The sequence below is a fragment of the Cydia pomonella genome, chromosome 10 (genome assembly GCF_033807575.1).
Source record: "Cydia pomonella isolate Wapato2018A chromosome 10, ilCydPomo1, whole genome shotgun sequence".
NCBI classification, from domain to species: domain Eukaryota; kingdom Metazoa; phylum Arthropoda; class Insecta; order Lepidoptera; family Tortricidae; genus Cydia; species Cydia pomonella.
The window spans coordinates 4,449,662-4,462,981 of record NC_084712.1 but is presented as its reverse complement, the minus strand read 5'-3'; the positions used below and the strand labels follow the sequence as shown (position 1 = coordinate 4,462,981).

At 44.1% G+C, this 13,320-nt stretch overlaps 1 protein-coding gene across 1 annotated transcript in view; it reads left to right on the top strand.

The window, feature by feature from the left end:
* Window positions 1-11,997, top strand: part of LOC133521866 (TATA-binding protein-associated factor 172) — a 61,621-nt gene extending 49,624 nt beyond the window's left edge. The window contains exons 19-27 of the mRNA XM_061856970.1: window positions 750-930; window positions 1,082-1,247; window positions 3,251-3,380; window positions 3,562-3,735; window positions 5,173-5,340; window positions 6,347-6,495; window positions 6,876-7,134; window positions 8,055-8,230; window positions 9,174-11,997. Coding sequence (XP_061712954.1) covers window positions 750-930; window positions 1,082-1,247; window positions 3,251-3,380; window positions 3,562-3,735; window positions 5,173-5,340; window positions 6,347-6,495; window positions 6,876-7,134; window positions 8,055-8,230; window positions 9,174-9,426 — 1,656 coding nt within the window. The 3' untranslated portion in view covers window positions 9,427-11,997. The remainder of the gene's footprint in view (window positions 1-749; window positions 931-1,081; window positions 1,248-3,250; window positions 3,381-3,561; window positions 3,736-5,172; window positions 5,341-6,346; window positions 6,496-6,875; window positions 7,135-8,054; window positions 8,231-9,173) is intronic.
* The last annotated feature ends 1,323 nt before the right edge of the window (window positions 11,998-13,320 follow it).

Sequence of the window (13,320 nt, the reverse complement as noted above, 5' to 3'; positions counted from 1 at the left end):
AGCAGGTCAGTGAACTCACGCCGTTCCACGGTGCCGCGTCCGAACCAGAAGGCTTATCTCCAGTACTACGGGCACGGCGGCTTAGCGACAAGCGCTTCCTCGATCAACTGTTCAATCCTCGCTCCATCCAGGATTATAAAGTGCCTGTGCCTGTGGCTGCAGAACTCAGAAGCTACCAGCAGGTCAGTGAACTCACGCCGTTCCACGGTGCCGCGTCCGAACCAGAAGGCTTATCTCCAGTACTACGGGCACGGCGGCTTAGCGACAAGCGCTTCCTCGATCAACTGTTCAATCCTCGCTCCATCCAGGATTATAAAGTGCCTGTGCCTGTGGCTGCAGAACTCAGAAGCTACCAGCAGGTCAGTGAACTCACGCCGTTCCACGGTGCCGCGTCCGAACCAGAAGGCTTATCTCCAGTACTACGGGCACGGCGGCTTAGCGATAAGCGCTTCCTGGATCAAATGTTCAATCCTCGCTTCATCCAGGATTATAAAGTCCCTGTGCCTGTGGCTGCTGAGGTTTAGTCATCCACCTTAGTCAGTAAAGAACCGTAATGTTTGACTTGCGTTCTGTTGATAGCGTCAAGGCTGCGTTCAGGTCGGTAACTCATACACAGGATATCATTTACATTCGATGTTAAGACTGTTGACATAATCGCGTGATCGTCGAGATCAGATTCGATTTCTTTTGCATCTCCTCTTTTTTAAATGCGAAATTGTTTATTTGGACTAAGGAATATAACATTTCAGGCGGGCGTGAACTGGCTCCGCTTCCTCAACGAGTACAAGCTGCACGGCGTGCTGTGCGACGACATGGGCCTGGGCAAGACGCTGCAGTCCATCGTGGTGGTGGCGGCCTCGCACGCCGAGCGCGCCGCGCGCCGCGAGCCCGCCGCCCCTAGTCTCGTGGTGTGCCCGCCCACGCTCACCGGTACATACTCGCTACGTCACACTCATTTCAGCCGCTTATCCTAATCTGTAGGCCTGACGGTAAGCGATTACCGTTGCCCATGGTCACCCATGGAAAAAAGTACAACTACACGCACACTTTAACAAGTAACAAACATTTTATCTTTTTCCAGGGCACTGGGTGTTCGAAGTGAACAAGTTCATCTCCTCCAAGTACCTGAAGCCGCTCCAGTACGTGGGCCCGCCCGTGGAGCGCGAGCGGCTACGCAGCCACGTCAAGAACTACAACCTGATCGTGGCGTCCTACGACATCGTGCGGAAGGACATTGACTTCTTCAGGTAGGTCTCACTCTAGAAGAGCAACATTATATTTTTCCTACTCCTCTACTGTTATCTGTCATTTATGCATTCATTAACACGAATATAAGAACATACATAAAAGGTTTCAAGAAAAGTCTATATTGTCTATTCCTCATAACAGCTCTTGTGCTTTTAATCGCTATAACGTTACTGCGATTAATGGCTACCAACCTAACAAAATCAAAACTAATACAGTTTTAAACTAAGTACATTGCTGCCAACTTACAAAATATTCATTTGGTTGCATAGTAAAAACAATTACTTCATAAGTCAGAAACACGCATGTGACACCCGTAATATAGCAACACCCATAGACTACGAAGACCGCTTAGCGTTGCTTGTTAGTCTCCGTAGGCTAAGGTGGCCAAAATCGAGAAAAAACTGTCCAAAAATTTAATTTAGCAAAGAGCAAGTACCAGGGCCTCATGAGTTACGAGAAGGTGTCGCTGACCGGCCGGCCGCGTAACAAGGTATACTCGCGCGTCTTGGCTATATACTTTTGCTTTGTTTACCTAAATTAAGATTTATTTTTGTTGACTCGTAGGAAAAATATTGTATGCAACGTTGTATAAGTAGGTCAAAAAATGCTCGTGGCGTATTCTACTCACGCCACTCGCCTTTTTTGACCCTTCTTATACAACTGTTGCATAAAATACTATTAATCTTCTCAGTTATAGGTTGTCAGTACGGATATTATGTTGTGAAATTGCGGTCGGGCTTTTTAATCGCTAATGGAATATTCCGTCCATATTACGCCCGTAGAAAAATTAATAGATTCTCAATACTTACATTTACGTTACAAAATGTAATTTTATACTTACGAGTTACCTTTCGGTTAAAAAAACTTTTTGAGGAAACCGGCAAAAAATCTATGGGCTGCGTGAAATGCCCGAAACCTCTTGTACAATGAATAGGCTAAATAAAGAAACGAAAGTGTTTCTCCAGAGTTTTTCCTTTACAGAATTTAAGGAATTCTACACTAAAATATTTCCCCAATAAATAGATTGCTACGTAACTCTGTGTCATAAGTATTTCTCCATTATTCCTTAATATATATATATATATATATGTGTACAGGCTTTGAAAGCCTATGTTAAAAATGGAGTGCTAAGTGTGTGTTATAAACTTTGCGTAAAAGAATCGGCAGGCGTTTACAGTGCATGGAACAATTTTAATTGTCATCGCTCACTTCAAATACGAGCTCTGTACAAGTAACACCTTTTTTTATTAAATTAATTTTGCATATATATGGGCATTTGATTTACACCATCATATCCTCTAAAGATATGACAATATGTGTGTCTCTGTATTGTATAACAAATACTATATATATCTACTTACATAATTTTAATACCCAATATACGTATACAGTATGCTATATATGTATGTAATAAAATAATAAGAAAACTACACTGTATGTAGCCAGTAATGCATGGTTAATTAAATAATCAAGCTTTTTTCGTAGACTGAATAAATTTTATATTAGGTATAGGAAAATTACTTATCCAAAATCCGATCGCTCTCTAAACTTGGGTCACATATATTGTAACTAGCCCTAACACAGGCCTCGGTCTTTTTGGGCTGTTACTGCACACTATGTCTTTAAACGCTGGTTTCAATTCAAATGTATAATTAGATATAGTGAAAATTTTGCTGTACATATTTAATGAATAATAAATAAGAGGTCGAGGTGCTCAAAAATATTTGAACACGCACTTTTTAACAATAGAGGCGTGTGCAGCTATTTGTGAGCACCTTGACCGGTCTGATATATCTGGTGGCAGTAGGCAGCAGGTACAGGCTATATATACATATATATTGTTAATCAAATTGTGACGTGTAATATGTAAAAATATTATAAATAATGAGTAAGTATATATAAACACAAACTTCTTTTTTCTCTTATTTATTTCAATGAGCGATTGATCCCAAAAAATCTTTCTCTTGCTGGTTGTTAAATTAAATCTAAATTTTGTGTTCAGCGCCATCAAGTGGAACTACTGCATCCTGGACGAGGGCCACGTGATCAAGAACGGCAAGACCAAGGCGTTCAAAGCCATAAAGCAACTAGTCGCTAATCATAGGTTAATACTGTCCGGAACGCCCATACAGGTTAGTACAGCTTTTATAGTAAAGCGCTCTAGTAGGGGTAAGGCGCAGCACATAGTACAGTTTGTTACCAATCTCTCAGTTTTCGTATGATAACCACAAATATTTTACGTAGGAAATTTTTTTAACCTCATTTTAATATTTTTGTGCAAGCAGCCCTAAACAAACATTGGTGATCTTTCAGAACAACGTGCTAGAACTGTGGTCGCTGTTTGACTTCCTGATGCCCGGCCTGCTGGGCACGGAGCGGCAGTTCACGGCGCGCTACTCGCGGCCCATCCTGCTGGCGCGCGACGCCAAGGCCACGCCGCTGCAGCTGCAGGCCGGCGCGCTGGCCTGCGAGGCCCTGCACCGGCAGGTATGTGCCAACCGACAACGCGTATAGTCGCTGTTCCACTTCCTGATGCCCGGCCTGCTGGGCACGGAGCGGCAGTTCACGGCGCGCTACTCGCGGCCCATCCTGCTGGCGCGCGACGCCAAGGCCACGCCGCTGCAGCTGCAGGCCGGCGCGCTGGCCTGCGAGGCCCTGCACCGGCAGGTATGTGCCAACCGACAACGCGTATAGTCGCTGTTCCACTTCCTGATGCCCGGCCTGCTGGGCACGGAGCGGCAGTTCACGGCGCGCTACTCGCGGCCCATCCTGCTGGCGCGCGACGCCAAGGCCACGCCGCTGCAGCTGCAGGCCGGCGCGCTGGCCTGCGAGGCCCTGCACCGGCAGGTATGTGCCAACCGACAACGCGTATAGTCGCTGTTCCACTTCCTGATGCCCGGCCTGCTGGGCACGGAGCGGCAGTTCACGGCGCGCTACTCGCGGCCCATCCTGCTGGCGCGCGACGCCAAGGCCACGCCGCTGCAGCTGCAGGCCGGCGCGCTGGCCTGCGAGGCCCTGCACCGGCAGGTATGTGCCAACCGACAACGCGTATAGTCGCTGTTCCACTTCCTGATGCCCGGCCTGCTGGGCACGGAGCGGCAGTTCACGGCGCGCTACTCGCGGCCCATCCTGCTGGCGCGCGACGCCAAGGCCACGCCGCTGCAGCTGCAGGCCGGCGCGCTGGCCTGCGAGGCCCTGCACCGGCAGGTATGTGCCAACCGACAACGCGTATAGTCGCTGTTCCACTTCCTGATGCCCGGCCTGCTGGGCACGGAGCGGCAGTTCACGGCGCGCTACTCGCGGCCCATCCTGCTGGCGCGCGACGCCAAGGCCACGCCGCTGCAGCTGCAGGCCGGCGCGCTGGCCTGCGAGGCCCTGCACCGGCAGGTATGTGCCAACCGACAACGCGTATAGTCGCTGTTCCACTTCCTGATGCCCGGCCTGCTGGGCACGGAGCGGCAGTTCACGGCGCGCTACTCGCGGCCCATCCTGCTGGCGCGCGACGCCAAGGCCACGCCGCTGCAGCTGCAGGCCGGCGCGCTGGCCTGCGAGGCCCTGCACCGGCAGGTACCAAGACTCATTATACCGTAACACTGCCCAGGAACCTAAAGGGGTTCAAATCGCTGTCCTGCCGAACTTTATCGGCATATATTTTCTGCAGCGAACTGTCAAGATACTTAAAATATTGATATACTTCCTTGTCAGAATAAACCGAACTGCAGTATAGTGAATTTCGGTCGTTAGATCCCACACTACTCTATAGCATGTAATGGAGACTGTTTTAAGTATAGTACAATATTTTCAATTTGTCTAAATTTTAATTAAAAACTCTTCCTACAATTCGGATACTTATATAATTTTATTAGCACTCTGTGTAAATTATTCAAGGGGTAACGAAATTTAAATACCTATGATTATTTCCAGGTGCTCCCATTCCTACTGCGGCGCGTAAAAGAAGACGTGCTAAAAGAACTCCCGCCGAAGATCACACAAGACTACTACTGCGAGCTGTCGCCGCTGCAGCGCCGCCTGTACGAGCAGTTCAGCAAGCACCTGCCGCCGCAGGTCACCCGCCAGCAACACGTATTCCAGGTGGGTATTCTGTACACCCGGGCTAGCTAACACCACACGAGACTACTACTGCGAGCTGTCGCCGCTGCAGCGCCGCCTGTACGAGCAGTTCTTCAGCAAGCACCTGCCGCCGCAGGTCACCCGCCATCAACACGTGTTCCAGGTGGGTATTCTGTACACCCGGGCTAGCTAACACCACACGAGACTACTACTGCGAGCTGTCGCCGCTGCAGCGCCGCCTGTACGAGCAGTTCTTCAGCAAGCACCTGCCGCCGCAGGTCACCCGCCATCAACACGTATTCCAGGTGGGTATTCTGTACACCCGGGCTAGCTAACACCACACGAGACTACTACTGCGAGCTGTCGCCGCTGCAGCGCCGCCTGTACGAGCAGTTCTTCAGCAAGCACCTGCCGCCGCAGGTCACCCGCCAGCAACACGTGTTCCAGGTGGGTATTCTGTACACCCGGGCTAGCTAACACCACACGAGACTACTACTGCGAGCTGTCGCCGCTGCGGCGCCGCCTGTACGAGCAGTTCAGCAAGCACCTGCCGCCGCAGGTCACCCGCCAGCAACACGTGTTCCAGGTGGGTATTCTGTACACCCGGGCTAGCTAACACCACACTAGACTACTACTGCGAGCTGTCGCCGCTGCGGCGCCGCCTGTACGAGCAGTTCAGCAAGCACCTGCCGCCGCAGGTCACCCGCCACCAACACGTGTTCCAGGTGGGTATTCTGTACACGATGGCTAATATGGCTATGGCTAACCACGAGACGATTAATTGTTTATAGAGAACGCCAATCGACACTTAAATGTATGGACATGATCATGCCATGTGACGTTTGGTTCGCATTTGTCATGTCTGTTCGCATTATCAATGAAAATAAAAATGTGGTAACTATGTACGGGATGCATACAGAGTTACTGTGCTTCAACTTTGAGTACAAGTGTGAGATACGAGCTATTTTTAAAGTAGTGACTATATAGCCATTGCAGTTGTAAAAAAATGCCAAATGTTTCTTTCCAGTTCCTCCACTACCTGCAGAACGTGTGCAACCACCCGAAGCTGGTGCTGACGCCGGAGCACCCCGAGTACGGCAAGGTCCAGCTGCAGCTGTCCGCGCAGCGCTCCAGCCTCGACGACATCGAGCACGCCGCCAAGCTGCCGGCTCTCAAGTACGAATTTACCATTTTTATACGTCCACGTCCGGGCAAAACATCAACCGTATGAGGACGTAACCTATGGCTCAAAAGTCTTCGAACACACACGCTCATTATTCCATGCGGCTGAGTCTAAAGTTATTTTCCTTCTTGATAGCCGACTACATTGGAAAGAGGAGACTGCACTGGAAGGAGAAGATACCACGTCCTATCTTCCTCCTCAATCACAGTTTATCTATACTATATTTTTTACTGGAGATTCTGAAACTCTTTTATATCTTCAGCTCGGTAGATTTTTTTCAATTTTAGATATGTGACCACATTTCATCTATAATTCTGTCATGTTATTTATTTATCGTTTAGATTTTCCTTGAAATTTTTACGTTTGTTCCCAGGCAACTCCTCCTAGACTGCGGCATCGGCGTAACCCCGGACGCCGGCGACACGGGCGCCGTGGTGTCGCAGCACCGCGCACTCGTCTTCTGCCAGCTCAAGAAGATGCTGGACATCGTGGAGCGGGACCTCCTGCAGAAGCATTTACCCTCCGTCACCTACCTGCGGCTGGACGGCTCCGTGCCGCCGCAGCAGCGCCACGCGCTCGTCACCAGGTTCAACAACGACGTGTCCATCGACCTGCTGCTGCTGACCACCACGGTGAGTCCGAGGCACCTGCTACCGTCACGTACACATGGTGATACAATTTAAGCAAGAAAAAAAACCCACTCGGCCGGTCGTTTGTCACGCGCATGTTTCCGCGCGTCTAGGGTGACCGGGGGGCCTACCGCGAAAACCGAAATTCGGAAAGTCGTAATTAGAGTGACAGAGAAATATGAGCGCAATTGACGAATTTTTATTTTCACGGTTATAGCCCAGATGTCGCGTATTTTACGGGATGTTCCGTATTTCAGGCACGAATTTTTCATTGTCCCGTAATTTGACGAAACCACTATGTGACTGTAGTTACATTGTCCCGTAATTTTATGATTCAATGGCATTTGATGATAAGAATTACTTATAGGAACAATATTTTGTTCTCGTACAGTATTTCATTAATTGTATAGATTATTTAATTGATTATGCCAAATTTTAAAAGTAATAAAAAAATGAATGTTGATTTTTCATGAAAAACGTTCTGTCCCGTATTTTAAATTCCAATCCCGTATTTTCAATGCAGTTCCATTTTTATCACCTGTCACTATGTCCGTCACTTTCGCGCTTACATACTTGTTAGAATGTGACAAATAGCCGACCATATTTGCCCTACTGGTCAACCTACGTGCGGCTGCAATTTTTTTTTATTTATTTATTTAGAAACACAGTCAAAACATGTAAGTAAATAAGCTACCAGCAACTAGAATTTCTTATGAATGATATAGACATACCAATATTTTCCTATATGTAAAACATTTCTATAATAAACTTAATACTAAAAACTTAAACTAAAACTAAACTTAATATTAAAATTATGAAAATGAAAACGAATTATAGACAACGGTCGACAGTTCAAAGTTGTATCTTTAATACTTTCCAGCTTTTTGAGCGATGTTAGGTGTAAAGAGGGCACGTGTTTCCAGGTGGGCGGGCTGGGCCTGAACCTGACCGGCGCGGACACGGTGATCTTCGTGGAGCACGACTGGAACCCCATGAAGGACCTGCAGGCCATGGACCGCGCGCACCGCATCGGCCAGCGCCGCGTCGTCAACGTCTACCGCCTCGTCACGCGCGCCACGCTCGAGGAGAAGATCATGGGGTACACACTGACACTACTCTACTGAGGGCCCGTTTACACTTCGATTAGTGCGAGTTCATACATTTGCTACTCACGTTTAAATCGCACTAAACACTGAACAGTGTGTAAACGGGTCCTTAGGGCGCAAACTGAATGGACACTCAAGCGGCGGCGTCCAGTGGGACGTCCGGCCCAGCCTCGATGCGCGTAGTTCTAATTCGGAAGATTTGTCCACGTAACACTGGAAGCTTCGCCGAACGCGCCGTTCGCCACTGAGGCCATTCGCGTAGGATAGTATTCCTCCTGTCCAATTTCTTGGTCCAATATTGTTGACGACAAGTCACAGCATTTAATTGTTCCTGAGTCATGGATGTTTTCTATGTATTTCAGTATTTGTATATTATATAATTATAGTGTGGTCTGACAACACAAGCCTTCTTGGCTTACCGTGAGACTTAGTCAATTTGTGTAAGAATGTCCCTATAATATTTATTTATTATTTATATGTGTATTTCCATCTCACATTTTGTTTAATAAGAGAGTCAGACGCAATGCACATTGGACAGGTGGAATGCTATCCTTACACCGGCTAGTCCAGAATGTGCGATTCCATAACCTAACTTCACCGTTGGTGCCCAACTTCGCCTGAGTAAAATATATAAACAACAATTTTACCAAGACATATATTTCCATTAAATTTACAGTTAATAAAGCTGCGTAAGTGCATATAATTTTCAAGTGAAAAAAAAAAAAATTATATAATTTCGTCACTCGTCTTCAACTTTAACTATGAAACTTAATTCAAATCCTAAATGTTGAATTATTAAACGCTCTTGATAAAATTGATAGTGTAATAATGATTTATTGCTAGCCAAGGCGGGTTGGTTTAAATTTGTGTAGATATAACAAAACCTCACTTTTTAGTGAAATATCCAATTTACTCATCAATATTACCTGTTTCCAGATTACAAAAATTCAAGCTCCAAACAGCGAACACGGTGATCAGCAGCGAGAACGCCGCCATGGAGACCATGGGCACCGAGCAGCTGCTGGACCTGTTCCAGCCCTCGCCCTCCCCCTCGTCCCACACCCCCCACGCCCCCTCCGCCGGGCCCTCCGCGCCGGACGCGCTGCCCGACCTGTGGGACGACCGCCAGTACGAGGAGGAGTATGACATGTCCAATTTTATAAGGGGACTCAACACGTTGAAGGAGTAACTGTAGAGGCTTACACCAAATCTTAGGCGCTCTTCACGCTGCGTGAACACACGCCGCTCTAATGTGCGAGCGGGACATACCCGGGTAACGCTGTCTCGCTCACACGCCGGAGCGACGCGCGGATCCGTATCGGTGGGGTAATCGTATATGTAAGGTCTGTTCGAATATTTATAGCCGAGATTTCGGTTTTAATTAGTAAGGTTAGTTATGAAAGTGTAGTGAAGTGCCAACATTACACTAAAATGCGAATTAATTTTCCAAATTTGTATACATATATTTCTATACGGGTGGCCCAAAAATATGTTGACAATTTTATTAACTGCGACATATTATTAATAATTTTAAGAAACGTTTTCGTTTGTGTATCATAACTTAACCCCTTTTTAAGATAATTTTTTTTCTTACCTCAAAAGAGTCAAAAATAGTGGTAATTAACTTTTTCTTCCCAAATGCTAGAGTTCCTATAATATCTAATATTGCGGTACAATAATATGTATACGACACAGCGCATAAGTCACCTACTCAGATTTAATTTTGAATGGAAAAAGTTACCACTAGTTTTGAGGTTATAAAATTTGTAATATGAAAAAACAGACTATAAAGGAAGAGTAATACGTTTTGTTTTACTTAAATGACTATAGTTTAAAAAAATATTCACATTTTGTTAAAAGGTGTATGAAACGTATTTCTTAAAATTCTTTGTCAATGTAATTTTGGGCCTGTAGAAATGTCGATCTTCGCTAAGAAGGTCGCAAAAAAATTAAGCAAATCACCTGTCGTAATAGTGGTATATATCCAATTTGTTTAACATTCATAAATGCAACACGAAAACAATAATAAATCAATTTTTATAAAATAAAACAAAAAACTGTCTGAAAGTTATAAGAGGCGTCACTGAGTGGTCTCTGTTTAAATGTATGTTAAGATTAAGAACGCACTTAAAATTTTATTATAAACTTGCGACCCGCACTTCGCACGGGTTTCACACAACCTTAACAAATTATTCACCTAAACCTTCCTTAAGAATCACTCCATTTGTAGGTGAAAACCGTATGACAACCCGTTCAGTAGTTTTTGAGTCTATCTCGAACATACAGATACAGACAGCCGCGCCGGGGGACTGTTTAATAAGGTGTAGTGATTAGATATTCATAGCCAAAAGAAACAGTTTTATAAGTAGCAATAGTGAACCAACAACAGCTTTAGCAAGTTGCCTTAGTAAATGTTATCCGTAGCCAGAGAACTTTCACATACTGAGATAGGGACACCAAGATAAGTCGGCAGCGATTTTGATAGCCCAGATGGTGCAGGTGTTATTTTAAATGTCAAACTTCTATGACATTATGACGTTTACTTGACACTTGCACCTTCTGGGCTATCAAAACCGCTGCCAACTTATCTTGGTCTAACTCTTCGCTGTTTATTATGAAAAAATATATCAAATGTTAAAAACAAGATCAATTTCTTTATATACATCTCTACCGCTCATCCATATTCGTACGATAGAGACGCAGATAACGAAATTTCGATTTTCTTTTCTCGCGGTAGGCCCTCATTTTTTTATATATATTAGTAATGCGTCTCTTTAGGATTATAATGTCTTAATTAATTTCTGAACCTTACACACGCATTGGGTGATGTCAAAAGCACATATTTAAGCATTATTTGTAGCGATTTTGTACGTTTTGACTACGTGTTAAAGTAAATAGAATATTGAATACGAAAAATTATTATAAATATGTTTGATAGTATTGGTGCGTGAAAAGGCGTACTCTAGATGATAAATTTATCTGTTCCAATAGTCTACAGTACATTCGCCATCATATATATCGGAGCGGCCCTCGTGCTCAAATATATCTGAACACGCACTCTAACACCTTGACAATAGAGGCGTGTTCAGATATTTGTGAGCACCTTGGCCGCTCCGATATATGTGATAGCGACTGTACCTCCGGTATAAGGGCGTGTTTACAATGGGCCGCCTGACGCATTCGATAGAAGCGAAAGGCGGGGAGCTGTTTAGTGTTTAGTTTATTTGATTATATAAGTTTTAATACCTTCATTAAACGTTAATGACGTCAATAACATCGCAAATTGTGATTCTCTAGCTTACACTAGTAAGTTCCTTATATAGGAAATACCTCAATCCTTCTCTTTATTTATTGTTAGAACTAAGAAAGACAGTCATTGATTTAGTCATTTTCGTAGATTTAGAGTGTGTTACGCTTAGTTATTATTGTACCTGCTCAAATAAAAACGAACTTTGGACTTGACTTTTGTATGCAATATTTCAGAGCCGCTAGTGTAAATTTATTCGATAGCGAAACGTGATGTACGCGTTTGCGTTAAGTGTCATTTTGTATGGGATTTTGAGTTTCCAAAACGTCCCGCTTGGCGCGCTGTTTCTAAATCCCATACAAAATGAGACTTAACGCAAACGCACACTAGAGGTACTGTTTAATTTCAATAGTGTTGGGCATTAAAAAATCCTTACCCCGTTACGGTTACTTTTTTTCTTTTTGTATGTAAGTGTGTGGATGTGTTTGAAATAAAATAAAGACATGTTTTGTGAACAATTTGTGTTCTTATTTAAATAATCCCAATAAATTAATTTTACTCATATTACACTGCGAAATGCAAAGATCAATCTTCCGTTCACGAAAGTGGAGTCTGTGCGAGAAGAAGGGGTCCAATACATTCTCTTTCCGCCCAGATTTTATCGTGGATCGGCATAACACTCAAAGCCAGTATACCAATAATTTACCATGTGTACGAAAAATGTGTATGTAAAATGACACCAAAACAAACATTTGGTCGGGTTCATTGTTGACCCTGGTGGGCTTTAGCGTGAAACAATATTATTGTACATTGTAAAACTTTGTTTGATACACGTACGTAATAGTACATTACGATACAAGTGCGATAAATAGGAAATTCGAAACGTGTGGCGATAAATTAAAACACGACCGAAGGGAGTGTTTTAAATCGACACGAGTTGCGAATTGCCTATTCGCACATGTATCGTACAACGTTTTACAGTACATATGGCCCTTAAATGTTCGACACAGTAACGTAATATGCTAATTTTCGCACTAGTACTATAATAGTACATTACGATACAAGTGCGAAAAATAGGAAATCCGAAACGAGTGGCGATAAATTAAAACACGACCGAAGGGAGTGTTTTAAATCGACACGAGTTGCGAATTACCTATTCGCACATGTATCGTACAACGTTTTACAGTACATATGGCCCTTTAAATGTTCGACACAGTAACGTAATATGCTACTTCTCGCACTAGTGCTATAAAGTAGCCCCATATGTACTGTAAAGTACTATAAATACTATTTTCAAATATATATTATAAATATTATTTTTATGTGTTGGTATATAAAATTAAAATATACCCATGGATTAAACACACCAACAATTATTATAATTTTTTTTTTATAATGACGAGCAGAAATAAGATCTTGTACCTGTTTTGGGCGACATTCATAAGGGTCTCACTCTCTCATCAAGCAAAATGTGAGTGGCAAATATACATGGGAGCATTGGACCAATAAATTGGACAGGTGGAATACCAGTAATACCACCCTAAGTTGGCGTGAGGAATATACTATATAAGTAACTAATTTAAAACTAAAAGAAAAGCCTGACAGAAAGAGACAAAATTATTTACAGTACATATGGTAGTGCGAAAATTATCGCCACTCGTTTCGAATTTCCTATTTTCCGCACTTGTATCGTAATGTACTATTAATGGTGAAATAACCTTCCTCAAAAGTTTGGTTTAAATTCAATCTGCAACCTGTTTAGACTTCTTGGTTATTTCCAAAGAGCAAAATAAGTATAGCCGGTCAAACAACTTTGTCAGTAGAAAAAGGCGCGTA